Source organism: Simochromis diagramma, unplaced genomic scaffold, assembly GCF_900408965.1.
Source record: "Simochromis diagramma unplaced genomic scaffold, fSimDia1.1 OVJJ01000646.1, whole genome shotgun sequence".
Classification (NCBI taxonomy): domain Eukaryota; kingdom Metazoa; phylum Chordata; class Actinopteri; order Cichliformes; family Cichlidae; genus Simochromis; species Simochromis diagramma.
Window position 1 is genome coordinate 6,940,576 of NW_024387279.1, and position 16,114 is coordinate 6,956,689.

Consider the following 16,114-nt stretch of genomic DNA (forward strand, 5'->3'; position numbering starts at 1 on the left):
GATGCAAAACAAAATTGGTGAAGAGATAACAGACTGACTGAAAACCCAAGGTTGGGAAAACGAAACCTTCATCTTACGTCGGTGAGCTTAATGATTTCGCCAGAGCTGAGACAAAGCTTTTTGTTGTCATCCAGGACAGTGTTCAAGTTCTCAATCCACACAGCATCCACTGGCCCGTCAAACATGTACCACTTTTTCTTCTGGTCCATAGAAGCTACGCCTTGGCGAATAAGACACGAGAGGATACCGTCTGTCCTACAGGGGTGGAAAAAAAGCCAAAATGTTGGTGCCTTTTTTAAAACTCCTCTATAAATCGTGTCAGAAGGGGCATTCTTACCACTCATGTGTGAGCAGGTCATACTCTCCATAAAGTTGTCCCATGGTAATTGACTTTGGGTTGAGGACATATGTTTGAACAGCCTCGTAAACACCACCGCTCACAGAGGGCTGGCCCTCCAGAGCTGTTATTGCTGCACCTAGAATCTCATAACACTAAAATGCACAGTGTTTATTAAGATAAAGTAACACAAAAACATTAAACACAAAAACAACATGAAAATGACTCACTTTGGTTTTCCCTGATCCAGAAGGTCCCACCAACATCAGGCCATGTCTCACCACAGTGGTTTCATACAGCTGAATACACTTATTAATATACCCTGGAATGCCCACCAGTTCTGTTATTAACTCACTCAAAAATAAAGACAAAAGAAACACTTTTAGAAACACTGACCATCGACATCTTTGAGGTTCTTCGCGGTGCAGACATTACGAATGGACTCTTCCAGTGTGCCATAATTGATCGGCTCCTGTTTTATCTTGGGAAAAAGATCAGACACGATGCCATTGAAGAGCTTCAGGTCGTCCTGTAAAAACTTTGGTACATTGACATCTTGAATGGCCCGAAGACAAATCAGCTCCTACAGGACAGATTGTAAAATAATATCATTTTTAAATTTGTAATCAAAAGATTTTTCACAGCTCACAAATCTACTTCTAGATACACACAAGAGAAAAATAATGGCACCTCGTTCATGTTCGGATTTTCCCTTTTTAGGTTTCCAGCAGCTGAGATCACAGTCTTAACAGCTCTCATACCAAAATCATAATGATCCTTCACAGGACAAAACACAAAGGTCATCACAGAGTTCAACTCTTTGTAACATTATGACTACATACATACTACATACATACAGTTTAATGTCCTATTTGCCAATTTTACAAAGTCAAAAACTAATAAAAACAAAAATGAATTTCTTGTTCAAATTGACCTGATTTACTGCAGTTTAGTTCTCATCATTTAGTAAACAACAAACATGAACATCAATATTAAAGCAAAACTACACAAACCACAAAAAATTACCAGAAAAAAGCAGAAAATTTGAAGACTCTACCAATGAGTGATAAAAATGCTCACTGGTAGAGAATAGTGTATCACTCCCAACTGTGGCAGATTGTGTATAAAATACAATCATTTCAGTTTTCTGCTGTAAATGACACTAGTGGTGCCATTTATAGCATCTATGAGGAGGTATGAAGACTCCTCCTCCTCTGAGTTCATACCTGAGAGCTCAGCTGTTCAGAGGAGAGTTTGAAAGTTGTTGTGATCTTGTTGGAGAGAACTTTGGCATCACTGAAGCCAAATGAGTATAGGGAGATCTCAGCTATCATCGCATAGTTAGGGACCATCATGGCCACGGGACGAAACAGGGCCTGTGGAAGATGTGATCTCATTTTTTGAACCTCATCAGCTTATCCTCAGTGTTACAATGACACAATTAAGTTCGAGTTATCATGTCAAACCTTGAGATTGTCAGGCAGTTCTGTGCGGCCAGCATAACCAGGATTCATAGTGATGAATACCGCGCAAGAGGGGACAAGAGGGATCTCTACCCCCTCGAACACAAACCTCTCTGCCTAAAAAAATAACATACATAACATGCATAATTATCTTTTATAAAAAGAATTAGGTAATATATATGTATACATATTTAAGTGATACTTAAATCTGTAGCTGGTAGGTAGGGGGGTGTGAAAGTGTAAAAAAGTGCAATCAGCTTCTCACCCGTTGCTGCTGGGCCTTTTGTATAGTGGTGATCTGCTGCGCCACCACGGACAACACTTCAACATCAATACGATTAAACTCATCAAAGCAGGCCCAGGCACCAGAGCTACAAAGTGTGAGCCAGATAAGGAATCACAAATGTACGGTGCTACATTTTGTAACAGCTGAATCATTGTGTCATACCAACAAGCTGTTACCTGGCCAGTCCTTTGAGAAATTTGCCCATTGCAATAAAGTCCAGCTGATCAGAACAGTTGAAAACTACCGTCTGGATCGCCAGAGCCTTTCCAAGGTCTTTAGTTGTTTCTGTCTTTCCTGTGCCTGCTGGACCTGCGGGTGCCCCTCCAAACTTCAGGTGCAGAGCTCCTGTCAGGGTCAAGTAGCATCTAAAAAAGCCAGATTAGTGTTCAAACTGGTGAATGATATTCAGTTAAAAACAGGGTAGAGTAACCTTTACCTGTCAGTGAGTGGAGTGATGACCAGCCGCCCAGAGTTACCAAGGTACTCGTAGCCATACAGGAATTCTGCATTCACTGCGCGGATGTACAAATCACCTTTTGCCCAGTAGTATCTACAAACAGCATCGCATAAATGTAACACTCCTTCTGCACCTACAATGTTTCACATTTACCCCATGAAGGAACTGAAGTAAAAACAACAGCAAAATAAGAAGGAAACCTTAGTTGGCTGATCCACTCAAAGTCATTGATGCTTGAGACCTCCTGCTCCACCATTTTGGCTGCTACATCTTTAGCATGGACTTCTATGACAATAAGGGCAGACAGCACAGCTCGCTGCATCCTAGAGAGCTGTCCTCGCACAAGCTTCACCAAGTCCCCCAACTTCACAAAAAAAGGTAGAATGTTAACAATGTTGTTAGACTCTCGTGTGAACAGTGTTCAGTGCAATGAGAGCCATAAAATGGCAATATTTTTGACTGGCTAGTCTAAATCACATCCACACCTGTGTCTGTAGTTGGGGATAAAGACGAGTGGCTAAGTTTCTCTGCTCCAAAGCGTCTGACACCTCAGCGGTCCAGAAAACCTGACAGCCTGCTATCACCACTTGACCAGGCCATGATAACACCCACTCTACACGTGGTTGCTGAGAAAATAGATCACATAGCATCTTATTGAAATGCCTATTACGTGTGAAAAACAATAAAATTCAGGTTCATGTACCTCATGGTAGTCTTTGAGTGACCGGTCAATGTTATCTCTTAAAGTAGCTTTCATAGACTTCTCCACATCCCTCAGCCAGTCCTCCACATTACCAGTAGGACAAACTGGAAAGAACAGTTTTACCTGTTCCCCTTCTCCAGAGTACATGTGTGTGATCTGCAGGTCTGACTGAAACTGAAGCTAAGAAACGATAGAAATCCAACTTCACTACTTAACTACTTTAGCCATGTTTTGCACATGTTGTCTTAACATGTAATAGTGAGCCAAAGCAAACCTGTGCAATATTCTCGAAGCATTTACGCAGGTGTGGCTGAACTGCAGTGGGATCTTTGGTTTGGGACAGAATCTCCAGGAGCTCATCATCTGACAGGAAGTAAAACCTACAAGAAAATATTTAGGGTGCATCAAACACAGTTACTTTGTTACCTACACTCAAAATCTTTATAACAGGAAACAGGAAAAGGTTTTGAGGGGTTTCCTCACTGTTTGGGACGGCATGTAGAAAAAGGTGATTTACAAAAGCTCTTCAGCGTAAAATTAAAAAAATAAATAATTAATTTAAAAATATATATATTTTTAACGCTGATCTATTTTGTCTGTGTCTTACCTGGGGAATAAACTTCGTTTTGTTTCCAAGTACTCACTGAGACCCTTCTGCACCTGTTCCAAAAGTCCGTTACAATTCTTAAGTTGCGTTAGTAGATGAGCATCTGGAAACAGATCGATCACCTAGAAACATTCACAAAAACAATCATATATAGTCCACAACAACTTGTGAACCACCAGTATTCTCTAGTTCCACACAGAACTCTAAGCCTCTCTCTGACCTTTCGATTATTAAAGGCACTTTTCATAATACTCCTCCAATTTTGCTCCATTTGCTGGTATCTTTTTCCTTCTGTAGGCAGCTGCTGATTGATGTCATCAGAACTGAATATGGGTTCTAGGTACAGCCACGAACGCTGGCACATCAGCCACTCCTCCAGTACATCCTGTATACACCAAAAGAGGGCAGCAGCACAACATGAGAAACACAAATCACAAGACTTCCACAGCTGATAGGTGTCTATGTTGTGCACCTGAGTCATTCTGAGCTTGCTCTCCCAGGAGTTGATTCGTGCCTCAAATGTTTTTTTGAAGGGCGACAAGGACATGCTCTGTGTCATGACAATGTGGTCATCGAGCAACTGAGACACTTCATCTGGGCTCGTTAAAATGTAAGTTCCTGTGTTCTTGTAGGGCAAAACATCAATGACTACTGTGGACCACTCTTTTTCCATCTTTTCCAGGGCCTGGGTGAAAAGGTATGGGAGAAAAGAGGAAGCAGCATCGGTTTTAGCTAAAAAAAAAAAAATCACACACTGACAGTGTACATAGCCAAAATGAGTAGAGTCCCTAGTGCTTTAAAACAGTAGAAGCATCCCTATCTGAACTACATTTTGCAGATGATAAAAAAAAAGACACAACATTAAAAAATTTTTTTACAAACACTATATGAAACAGTTTAAACAAGGATTCTTGTTCAGCAGCACCTGTTCAATAGAGTATTCTTTCCCAGCCACCTCGGCCACTTGAGCTATGTCATCCACGTAGTTCTGTAGGCCAAGCTCCAGGCAGTGAGACAAGGTCAAGTTGGCTTTAGGCATGACTTTAATTTGAGTGCGTTCTGAAAGCATCTCCCAGTGGCGGCTCTTCATCCCTGGGTTCCTTAGTCCCTGAATTAGAGGGACGTAAGGACGGAAGTCCTCAATCTTGCTGAGAATTAGATTTGCCACCATTTGGCAGTCTAGAGTTGTGTAAGACACCAAGAAAAGCCCATTAAAAAACAACAATGTCAGTCATATTTTGAAATGGAAGGCACAGCTTTGTGAAGTTTAAATGGTAATACACGTATCACCTACCAGGAATGCCATTGAACTGTTTAATACATTTGTGGATGGTCTTGTAGGCTTCAGTGACAATGTGCTCAACCTGCTCAGGATCAATGGAAGACAGTGGGTCACAGAACCAGCTTTCACTCCAGCGCAGCCAATCAGAGGTGGTGGTCCATAAATCTCTATAAGGCTGGAAGTCTTTTACAAGCTTCTGCACATGGTCATACTGTAATAAACATTAATGCCCATAATAAATAGATACTCTTTAGTTTTTGAATTAATCACACAAAAATCCTTTAACCCGAGCCACTGTTTTACTTACATTTGTGACTGTCATGCCGAACAAGCGTTCCCTGTTGTTGTAAGTTTGGGCCATAGTTTGGCACTCCTTAAGTTGCTTGCTTGTCTGCCTGACCTTGTTGGCCATCTCATGGGCATGATCAATGCCTCCATGGCTCGCAAACCTAGCAACAATCATCTAGAAACATACAGTGACTACTTTAGGACCATGCAACATCAGTATAATTAGAAGCTCTGTCATATAGTGGACACATGCGCTGCTCTAAGTGTCTGCTTAATAAAGCAAAAAACAATTCAAATCAGTTTTATCTACATAGCACCAATTCACAACAAGAGTTGCTCCAGGGCACTTTATTTTGTAAGGTAAAGACCCTACAAAAATACAGACAAAACTCCAGCAAACAGATGACCCCCTTTGAAGACACTCTTGGCAACATTTGGTATAAAAAACTCAGTTTTAACAGGAAGAAACCTCCAGCTAAAAGTCTGTGAAGGTTCTCAGTCATCCAGGTCATCGTAGTCTAAGGAGCTTGGAAAGAAAAGCTAAAAGTAAAAAATATAGTCGATTGAGTTGACCTGTAGATTAGCTAAATGCTCCTCAAAGTTGCTCTGCTCAGTTAGATGGATCTTGCGGAAGGACTCCTCATCCTCCAAGTGCTGGATGGCTACTGGTTCCATTTGGTTGATTATCTTTTGTGGCCATTCAATGGCTTTCCACCTGCACAGATAAGTCACTATAAATCTCACAAAGTCTCCTACAAGGTATCTAAAACAAATTCCCTTTTAACTAACGCTAATCATACACTTACTTTTTGTTGACATCATTGTTGGGAAGAGAGTGGAAAAATTCTTCTATGAGCTCGTAGTCTGACAAGGTCTTGGCAAGATGTTCCTGTTTGCAGAGGAGAAAAAGAAGGATGGATTCATAAAGTAATTCTTAATTTAATATGTACTACAGAAACCCCCACTTCACCCATTCGACCTTGTAACTCTTAAGCTGTTCTGGGATTTGTTTCATCCACTGCCTCTTTTCACTCAGTTCCTCGATGCCAAAGGGTTTCTCACGTAGCTTTCTGTTAATAATTTCACATTCTTCACATGCCTACACATAAAAAAATAACCAAAATTTAAGAGAAAAACAAGAAAAATGTCATTTCAAGCTGAATTTAAGGATGTCTTTAAAAATAAATAAAAATAAATAAATGAATAAATAAATAGCAATTAAAGTTATTATTATTCATGTTCTCTTAGAAGAAAATATTTAGCCTTACCTGGTCAACCTGAATACGTAGCTTCAGAGCAAGGTGGTCTAGTAGTGCTGTGGCTAACTCCTTTCTCTTTTCTGAGAGAGACTTGCGTACCCCGTTAACACAAACATGAAATGGACCAATCACTAGGGAGGATGGCAAGGACTGTTCAATTATTCTCTTTTCTTTGAGATGCTGCTGCACCTCTTTTTTCAGTTCTTGGGATGTCATTTCTGCACCACAAGATCTGGTAGACAAATGATGGGGACATGAGAGAAACAGAGAAACAAGAAAAGCACGAGTTCATTCAGTAATAGGCCACATATCCAACAGACCCACATCTCACACTTGTGAAAAGTGGGCACGTCACTTCAAACACAGACTTACGTGAGAATGTAAGCTTGTATGTCCAAATTGTGCAGCTCTAAGTACTTCTCATACTCAGCAGCATAAGCCCTGAGAGGTATGGTTGCTTGTATTAGAACATTACGGATGTTCTCCCTCAGCTCGGTTATTTGTGGTTCCTCCAAATGCACTGACTCAAGTAAAGGCTCCCCAACCATAAATAACTTCTGCAACACAAACTGGTACAGGCACATGCAAAACTATTCAAATATCAGTGTCACTTTCAAAATTCATCATTATAAGAGTATATACCCCCCCATTTCTTTGCATTTTACTTCCAAGGAGCCAGACCTTCTTCTGATTTTCCAAAGTAGTCTTGAGCAATAGTTATCCAGGCTTTCTGAAGGTCTTTCAAAGTTCTTTGGACATTAGCTGCTTTTTATTTATTTATTTATTTTTATTTTACAAATTTTAGGGTTAGTACTTATTTTCAGAGAACAATTCAAACATAAAAACGGTGCCTAACTCAAAGGCTGCAAAGGTCCACTTTTAAATTGTATCTTTAGGCATTTATTGTCACAAGTCAAATCAATGAAAAGTTGGACAAAAGAAAAAACGGTAGGCTTAAAACTCTATCTACAGCAGATAAACAGTATCTGAAAGTCATGTAATGTAGAAATAGGTAAAAATACAACAAAGATCTGACACAGGACCTGAGAAATATATCTGGTTCTTGAGTTAATCCATCTAGCTTCATCAGAAATGGTCTAAGTTGAAGGGTGGCTGTCAAGTAACCAACCTTATGGAAGGGAAACAGGGAGAAAAGGCTGAGGCATGCTGAATTATAAAAGAACTGGACTGAAAATCAGTGACAACAGGTCATGTGGAGTGAGTGTCCATCTGTAAGACACAGTGGAGACTCTGTCATGAAACGAAAGACAGTTTACATCCAAGGAGCTTTGAATGTCCTTGAAGAAGCCTGGAAAACTAATCCTGAACACTACACTCTCTTAGAACGCTTTTTCAAGAGAGTGCAGACTGTGCAGGAGAATCAAGGTGGTCATAGTAAATACTAATCTTCGAGCTCCTTAGAACTACACAAATTCTCTGTTTTTGTCTTATATACTTTAATTCCGTCTATGCTTGAATGTTTCCGTCCCATTTTTCCTAGTAAAATTTGACAAAAAGAGAGACTACTTGAACCTTTTTTTCAAAGTACTATATTTTGAAGCCTCATTGCATTCTCATTTGTAAAGTATGCTGTATTACTCAGGAGATTTGATTTACCCTATTAAGCAGAGGCACACTATGTGTGCACATAATGCTGTTATCAAACAGGTTCACTGTAGATGCTGAAAAATTCTCCAAGGGGGTGCTGTAATGAACCCCACTCTCATCCAGAACCAGGTCCACCAGGAAAATAGGATTCTTCTTTGGCCTAGACATGGATAATTGTTATATTACAGACATAAATAATTATTATTTTAAGTATTGTAATCAGTTATATTTCATTCATTATTACAATGTCCAAAAAATGGGAAAAGGAAAAGAGAAAGTTGTGCAAATGCATTTTATCGTACTTGTAGTGGCTAGTGATTAGGTCATTCCCCCAGACGAAGTCATGAGGACACATCAGGACATTGTGGCAGGCATCCATCACGACCTTGGTCAGGCTGACCAGTGAGTTCTTCACAAGGACACGGAGGGAGTCCTGCATGTTGTAATGCACCAGATTGAGGAGTTTAGACAGCTTAGAAACCTTGTAAGTCTCCCAGCAAGTCTCGTTTATGTTGTATGTTCCCTTGCCCATATTCGCAAGGTTGTACCGGATGCTGTTGCACAGTGTGCTGGTCCAGTTATCTCTAAGAAACAGGGTTATCTGCATAAGGAAAGAGAGGTTAGATTAAGATATTTATATTGGTAAACTTGTAGAAACAAAATGAATAATCTCCCATGAGCTTATTAAATAACTACAGACGCTATCTTGTTTATATGGCTAAGATGTATGTTTTTGTTTGACTGTTCCTCAAGTCAGAACAAAAAAGGGATATGAAGACATTTAGCCAGATTTGCCGGAGCAAACTCATTTCTGGTGTAAAAACAAAGTACTGTTGAAATTTGAAAAGATCACGCAGTGGCAAAATTGCATGTTAGAGGTGAAAAGTCTGAGATTATTGCAACTAACTCTGTTGCATATGGATGTCTGGGAGTTTTTTTCTTAAGGCCCAAAACACAGAGAATATCTAAATCAAGTATGCAAACAGATTTACTAACACTTGCAACTCACTATTTATTGCTATTTGTGCCAATATTTAACATTGAATCTGAAACTTTTTTGCACTTGATAGTGAAATGAAATGTCTGTGCTTTGCAAACAGCACAACTTTTGTAAATTACCCATAAAAATGACCAAAACTATCAGCACTATTTGGGGATTGCACTCACAGGCTAATTTGCCCTATTTAGTAACCCCGGCCGGTAAACACAGGTTTTTATTTGATACTCTCTCGGTGCAACAGTACCTGAGTATGCGTCTGAGACTGGTCAAGTTCAAATTGATCCAATGGAAGTGGTTTACCCAACATCAAGTTGAACAGCCTCATGTTTTCTACTTTTTTGCACTCATGCCACATTTCAGAAAGCACACAGATCAGCTCTGGCCTAGTTTGCATGGACTTGAAAATAAATGCAGCTCGATTCGCCTCATAGGCAGAGTAAGGAACCGGAACACACCCTGCATAGATAAAACACAACAGTGTTTTGATTCTGAAGGTGTTAGCAGATGCTACATTTCCTTAATTATGACCTGAGTGACCAGTAAGTGCATAATGCAAAATATCTTACCTTGTGAGGGCACATATTCAGGGTCCTTCTGTGGCAGGGTGATATGTGAAAGGTCTTCAGGGCAGCTCATCACTACTTTGTCAAAAATCAAGCGGTTCATTGTACGGTCATAATCCAGTCTGACCTCATTCTCCAAGCCTGCAACACACGTCTCTAAACTGCACACACAATATTGCAATTATCCATCCTGTTAGTTAGTAAAAAAGCAGATCATATAGAATTAATAAGACAGGATATCACTCACTTTTTCAGCTTAAGGCCAGGAGCTGAGAGGGCACGTCGTTTGATACTCTGGAGACTATCAGTATTGAGAGACGGTGTTTTCCTAGAGATGGGCATGCAGTCCACTGAAAAGTGGTAGAAAATAAGTGCCTCTGTTTCCTCTCTGTAGCGCAGGGCAAACCGGACCCGCTCAACAAAGACACGTGGGTCTTCAGCACAGAATAACAGTCTGATCCTGGGTATCCAGTACTTACTGCCTGCTATGAAAGAGTCTGTTTCTATGCAGAAAGAGGGCAACAGATCAATGACATGGTCAGTAACAGCAGAGAGAGAGATGAAGAGACAACACTCTAGAGTTACAACAGTTTAAAAACATTGAGACCAACCAGGGGATTTACTCTCCTTATGCTCTTCACTTATATCAGGACTTCCTTTTTTGTCTGTCTGGTGGACCTTCTCTACCAGATACTGACATTTCTCCGTACAGTAATCAAGAATTCCAACTAAATGCCAGCTGTACTTCGGAGGTGGGCTCGCGCTTGCAGACTCATCTGCAAAAGAACAGGAAAGAGGGATTTAATAACACATTACTACATTTATTTCTAAATTCACTGGTGTCTGTGTTGTATTGTTGTATGGCCACTTATAAATTGCTTCTCATTACCTTTTAATGAATATCTTAAATTAATCCCAAAAAAGGATTAAAAGGAAGAAAAAGTGCCAAAAAACATGAGCACCCCACACTGTTGAAATGCAGTTTACAGATAAACTATATCCTAAGTATCATTTGTAACAAACTAAACACCATTTAACCCTTTAAGACCTACCATAGAACCAAGTCCGCCAGAGCTTATAGTATATTTTTACATGCTGTAGTGCCATTTTTGGGAGCATTTCAAGTTGCTATACATCAATACAACCATTATAGCCCAAATTTTAATAATATATATGCATTAAGTGCATAGAAATTACATAAATTGCAAGAATTGCAATAAACTACAAAAAAATTTTAAATCGTTTTTGTTTTTTAACATATATTTCTAGTTAGAGAAATTTAAGAGGCTTATCCCTCAAAACTGTAAATACAAAAAAGTTGCACAAAATAGTTTCCCACCACAGGAAACTTATTTTGAGTGTCTTCATAGTTTTATTTTTGAAATACACCAATTTTTATATACTGCAGGAAAAACGAAAATAAATATTATAGTGCAAATTTGCAAAAAAGCAGCATATGCATCAAAATAAGCTATTTCCAGCAGTGCAATATGAGTTTTAAGCATCCCAGAAATGACACAGAAAGTCATAAAGTCAAAGATAACTTTTAAAAACACCAGTATAGGCTCATGAGGCCCTGATGGTAAAAAACTACATTTCCGCGAAAACGACGTCACTTCCGGTTTCGGGCAGGTAAAGGCGGACATGCGATAGTTCACACTGAAGTCTATTCTAACGTAGGAAGTGGTATGAACAGCTGATCGGATCGGCAAAGCGTGTTTCTGGAATATTATGTTTTTGTTGCTGCAAGTGCTTTTTATGCAGTGTTTGCAAAGCTATATGTGGAAGGAAACTGTGACCGAGGACAAGCTGATGGCATAAGATAAAAAACGGCTGAAGATTCATTGATTCGCTGATTTTAAATTGACCTTTGCCTACATAGATCTACAGACATTAGGAGGCCAAGCTTCAACTCCAAGCGCAGCACCCAATACAGCAGCTACATGATACTTTACCATTTGCAATTTCATCATCTGTAGGTAGCAGGGCTTTTCCAGGAATAGGTTTTCGATCAGGTGATCCTTCAGCATTGCCCAAAGCAAGCCAGTCTTCTGGAGTCTGGCAGTCATATTCTTCATTGTCAAACAGCTTAATAAAAAACATGGGAAAGTTTGGTGTATATAACATTATATATAAATATGGAAAGTATTGCAATGAGGAAAAAAAAAGTCTAAAAAGAGGGACTTGATTGGACAGTTGTGTAACAGGCTCACCTCCAGTGGGAGGAACAGCGAAATAGGACCGTCTGGTATGGTGTTATTTTTCAATGGTCTTGGCAATAAAAGATCAGAATCTATGCCCTTTTCTGCCAGGAGCTCTTCAACATGTAAATGTAAGTATTCCCTTCGATATCTGTTAGCAACACAGTATATAAAGACGCAGTTATTTCACAGCAGGACTTTGAGATAAAACAACTTAATGACTCTACTAAAAGCTGCTGTACAATAAAGGAAAAATGAGCATGTATTGCACACTATATGAGACGTGACCACTGAATCTGGTCTTACAGTATTCAAAATAACCATGACTACAGCAGCAGATGCCATGTGTAGTACACAAAAATAGTACACACCTCTCTATCGCTAATTTGCGGGGGATGGAGCCAGGACGGGTTTTGTAGGGTATTTGGACTTTGGGTTTATCTCCACCCGGGCAAAAGTATGGATTCTCCGAGAAGAATGAATTATGTTGTACATGTGGTACAAGGCAATCCTCAGCAGCCCATCTGGGCCGATGAGGTGGAGTCTTGGCGACTGCTTTTGAAGTAAACAGAAGTCAGATTTTACAGATAGCACAAAATGTTTTGGGGTTTTTTTTTCTAGGAGATTTAAAATGAAAAAAAAAAAATCAATGCAACAATAAAATATCAGATGTCTAAAATGTCATACAGCACAACTCACCCTCCCGTGAGTTATGACCAAATGTCAGCATGGACTGAGGCTCTGACACCTGCTGGGCATTAGGTGTACAAACCGCATACACATAAGCAATTAGTCAAGAGTTTCTCATTAGAGCAACAACAATCAGTCATTTTAGAGGAATCAGAGAAGCCTTTACCTGGAATTTTAATGTAGAGATTGTCTCAGAGAATATTCCCCTCTGATCTCTCATAGAGCCTTTCCCCACTTTGAAGACATTGTATTTCTGACGAGTTGAAGGCTTGGGCTCTGGAGGATCTCTGGGTGGATGAGGTACCCCGGAACCAGGAAATCCTGTGTTCTCACTCTTTCGAGCAGGATTTTTAAAAAAATGTACGTGTGAGCAATGACAGCTGGGTTTAGTCACCTACTTCTTCAATGATATGATTTAACGAATATTAAATGTGTATGAAAAGTTGAAGCTTTATATGTTGCACATATAAGTTTATACACGCGTTACTAAAGTGGATAATAGTACAAAATGTAAAAGGGAAACTAGACATTACTTAACGCTGAATACACGACGTACGTTAAACGTATGTTAAACGTTTTGCCCGACTTCAGCTGGAGGTGGTCTTTTAACCGACAGGGTGTTAAACATACGCCGGGTGCTTAGCCTTAGCATTCAGCCTTTGTGATTGGCTTTGCTGAACACAATTAACGAGTAGCATTTGGTAATTTAACTCTGTAAGCAAAAGGGGAAAAAATAAATACGACATACCATATTTTTCAATTCTGTTGCAAGCTGTTACAGGTCTTTTGTGTGTCCACCACATAGCTGAAACTGAACCGTAGAGAATCTTAGTTTCTAAGTGGAAGTACTGTTAGACGCAGTAACGGTTGTCATGGGGACGAAGATGATAGTACAAGTTGGCAAATCTTTTTGAGCCATATTTGACAACTTAAGCAGTGTTTAGCCTATTATGTCAAACATACTGTGCCACTTTACGCTATTTTTTTAGCACTATATTCTCTCCTGTGACACACTGCAAAAAATATTTCTCAGTATGTACTGCTGCTTCATTTTCTTTGCGGTAGTTTTCATCATATTCAGCAAAATCTGCAAAGCTTTATGTAACTTTAGACTGGTTATCCTTTATTTCCCTATAATAAAAAGGCTTCCCTTCACATGTGTTGGGTAAAATCCAGATTTTAGAAAAGCGCATGACCCGTCGAGCCAGTCAGAATGTGGGACAATGTCTCAAGATGTGGGCCAGGGGGACAAGGAATAAAAATACTGAGTAGTTGCGATGTGAAGGTGAATTGTGACAATAATAGTGCAGAATTTAAAAAAATGAGTCCACTTCGCAAAAACATGCATCTTTAACCAGTGTGTTATGGATACACCAACACACTGACATCTTTCATCTAAATGAAGAAGAGTAGAAAAGCAAGAGAGATGAAGAAATTAGAGTACTGAAAGGTGAGGTTTATGGCAAAGAAAGACGTGGCAAAGGTAAGGCCTTACTGTGAGTTGTGTGTGAGGTGGACACCGAGGAAGGAGAAGAGGATTAGACTTGGTTTTTCTTGGCTAGACTGAGGGATCGAGCTGGAAAGGCTCTGCTTTTCTGGCTGCTCTTAAAGAAAAAAGACCAAAAAAAGAAGCTGCTGCTTCTAGTAATAACGTTGAATGTAATGTCTGTGATGATAACATAATGGAATGCAACTGGAGCACACACTCCCCTGACCCTAAATGTTCACTCTTCTCCTCTCACGGTGTAGGAGGTCAGTGTCTCGTTGAAGCTAGGTTTGTGAGGTGATCTAAGTTACTGTACCCAGCTCCTGGTACTGGTCGAGTAAAGACTTAGGCTACATTCACACTGCAGACGAAAGCGCATCAAATCCGATTTTTTTTACCCAATGCGACCCATATCCGATCATGGTATGACAGTGTGAACGGCACAAATCCGATATTTTCAAATCCGATCTGGGTCACTTTCGTATGTGGTACTGAATCTGATACATATCCGATGTTTTAGAAAGCGACTGTTGTTTGAACGGTCAGGTCGCATTAAATCCGTATTTTACGTCACTGACACAAGACAGACGCCAATTATCAGCGCCGGAGAAGACATCGCGAAGGCTTCCTGGCCATCCAGTGTAGATGTTAGTGACACTGTTGGGAAGACAACGTTGGAGAAACGTGAGCATGTTATTTGTACTGTATAATCTGCAGATTCTGACAGAAATCTGCAACTTTCCTTTGAAGCACCGCTCCTCTCTAAAACAGCAATAAGGATAATTATTAGGTTATCTACATTATTATGTAAATAACAAAATAACTTAAAGCAAAAATTGGGAAACATAAAGCCCGAAGTCTTTATATTAAGGGCCATCAGTCAAACAATACTGTTTGCTCTGGGTCTAAACAGAGCGCGTTGTGTGTGACGTCTTCTTTTGCGCATGCGGGCCACTTTGAGCGTTCACACTAGAGAGCGTTTGCTGTCGCATTTTATTTGTAGTGTGAACAAGCAGACAAAAAATCGGACTTGATCAAAAAATCGGAATTGAGTATTAAGACCTGCAGTGTGAACGTAGCCTTACTGACTTGATATGGGTCCTATCGATGTTGTAATTCTGTGCCACATATCTATCATTTAGGATGGGCTTGCTTAAATGTTTAGCTAGGAGTCTTTTTCTTCATTGTCCCAGACTGAAAAGAGCTCCAAAACGATGATCTCACACAAAAAGGACATGGAAATAAAAAACTTCCCTAAGGAGCTAAACAACCCACATCTAATGACATTATCATATCAGAGTGCTCTCAGCGCTTAAATCATCCTGACCACAGCAGTTTATTAATGATTAACACATGCCAGAGCTATTGATTACATCAGCGAGGAGATCCGGCCGATAGAGGTTCCAAAGAAACCCACACAAGAACCACAAGTCTCTGATGAGGTGGTGGTCCTCGAAACAGAGTTGCCTATCAAAGTCTGGCTGACAGTACTGTAGCCATCTTTGGAGCCAGGAGCCCGCCATGGAAATGGGACTTGATTGGACAGATGTGGCCAGCAACTCTCGATGAGTGGAACTGATTAAACTCTAAAAAGCTGTGTTACAGCCTTGATCCACCCTGTATTTCTCATTCTCTCCCAGGAGGCCTCCCTGCTAACTCCAGCAGCCTAGGAGCAGAAGACTGACAAAAGAGATCAGCTGTTAAAAGGACATGAAGATGAGTCAGTTACATAATCACCAGCAGGTATAAACTGTCCTCATCTCTGCCACCTCCCTACTACACTAACAGTGCTGTCATGTTGGGAGCACTGTGCCTTTGCCAGTATACTTGCTATTTTACCCTAATGACATCAGCATGGGCTGCTAACTTTAGCTCCTCCTGTAG

General features: G+C 40.1%; 1 protein-coding gene across 1 annotated transcript in view; it reads right to left on the reverse strand.

Annotated features, from left to right (window-relative positions):
* Positions 1-13,621, reverse strand: part of dnah1 (dynein, axonemal, heavy chain 1) — a 29,076-nt gene extending 15,455 nt beyond the window's left edge. Inside the window, exons 1-37 of the mRNA XM_040002958.1 lie at positions 13,493-13,621; positions 12,911-13,078; positions 12,754-12,805; positions 12,426-12,609; positions 12,067-12,205; positions 11,809-11,941; positions 10,465-10,629; positions 10,101-10,356; positions 9,857-10,014; positions 9,535-9,746; positions 8,593-8,891; positions 8,300-8,450; positions 7,055-7,251; positions 6,692-6,914; positions 6,403-6,522; positions 6,230-6,312; positions 5,997-6,138; positions 5,443-5,598; positions 5,148-5,346; positions 4,779-5,032; positions 4,326-4,538; positions 4,074-4,238; positions 3,854-3,975; positions 3,521-3,626; positions 3,247-3,426; positions 3,029-3,169; positions 2,744-2,907; positions 2,523-2,636; positions 2,263-2,451; positions 2,066-2,171; positions 1,804-1,917; positions 1,564-1,713; positions 1,028-1,114; positions 734-920; positions 568-659; positions 338-492; positions 78-255 (exon numbers count right to left, since the gene is read on the reverse strand). Coding sequence (XP_039858892.1) covers positions 78-255; positions 338-492; positions 568-659; positions 734-920; positions 1,028-1,114; positions 1,564-1,713; positions 1,804-1,917; positions 2,066-2,171; positions 2,263-2,451; positions 2,523-2,636; positions 2,744-2,907; positions 3,029-3,169; positions 3,247-3,426; positions 3,521-3,626; positions 3,854-3,975; positions 4,074-4,238; positions 4,326-4,538; positions 4,779-5,032; positions 5,148-5,346; positions 5,443-5,598; positions 5,997-6,138; positions 6,230-6,312; positions 6,403-6,522; positions 6,692-6,914; positions 7,055-7,251; positions 8,300-8,450; positions 8,593-8,891; positions 9,535-9,746; positions 9,857-10,014; positions 10,101-10,356; positions 10,465-10,629; positions 11,809-11,941; positions 12,067-12,205; positions 12,426-12,609; positions 12,754-12,805; positions 12,911-13,078; positions 13,493-13,495 — 5,757 coding nt within the window. The 5' untranslated portion in view covers positions 13,496-13,621. The remainder of the gene's footprint in view (positions 1-77; positions 256-337; positions 493-567; positions 660-733; positions 921-1,027; positions 1,115-1,563; positions 1,714-1,803; positions 1,918-2,065; positions 2,172-2,262; positions 2,452-2,522; positions 2,637-2,743; positions 2,908-3,028; positions 3,170-3,246; positions 3,427-3,520; positions 3,627-3,853; positions 3,976-4,073; positions 4,239-4,325; positions 4,539-4,778; positions 5,033-5,147; positions 5,347-5,442; positions 5,599-5,996; positions 6,139-6,229; positions 6,313-6,402; positions 6,523-6,691; positions 6,915-7,054; positions 7,252-8,299; positions 8,451-8,592; positions 8,892-9,534; positions 9,747-9,856; positions 10,015-10,100; positions 10,357-10,464; positions 10,630-11,808; positions 11,942-12,066; positions 12,206-12,425; positions 12,610-12,753; positions 12,806-12,910; positions 13,079-13,492) is intronic.
* Between the last annotated feature and the right edge of the window lie 2,493 nt (positions 13,622-16,114).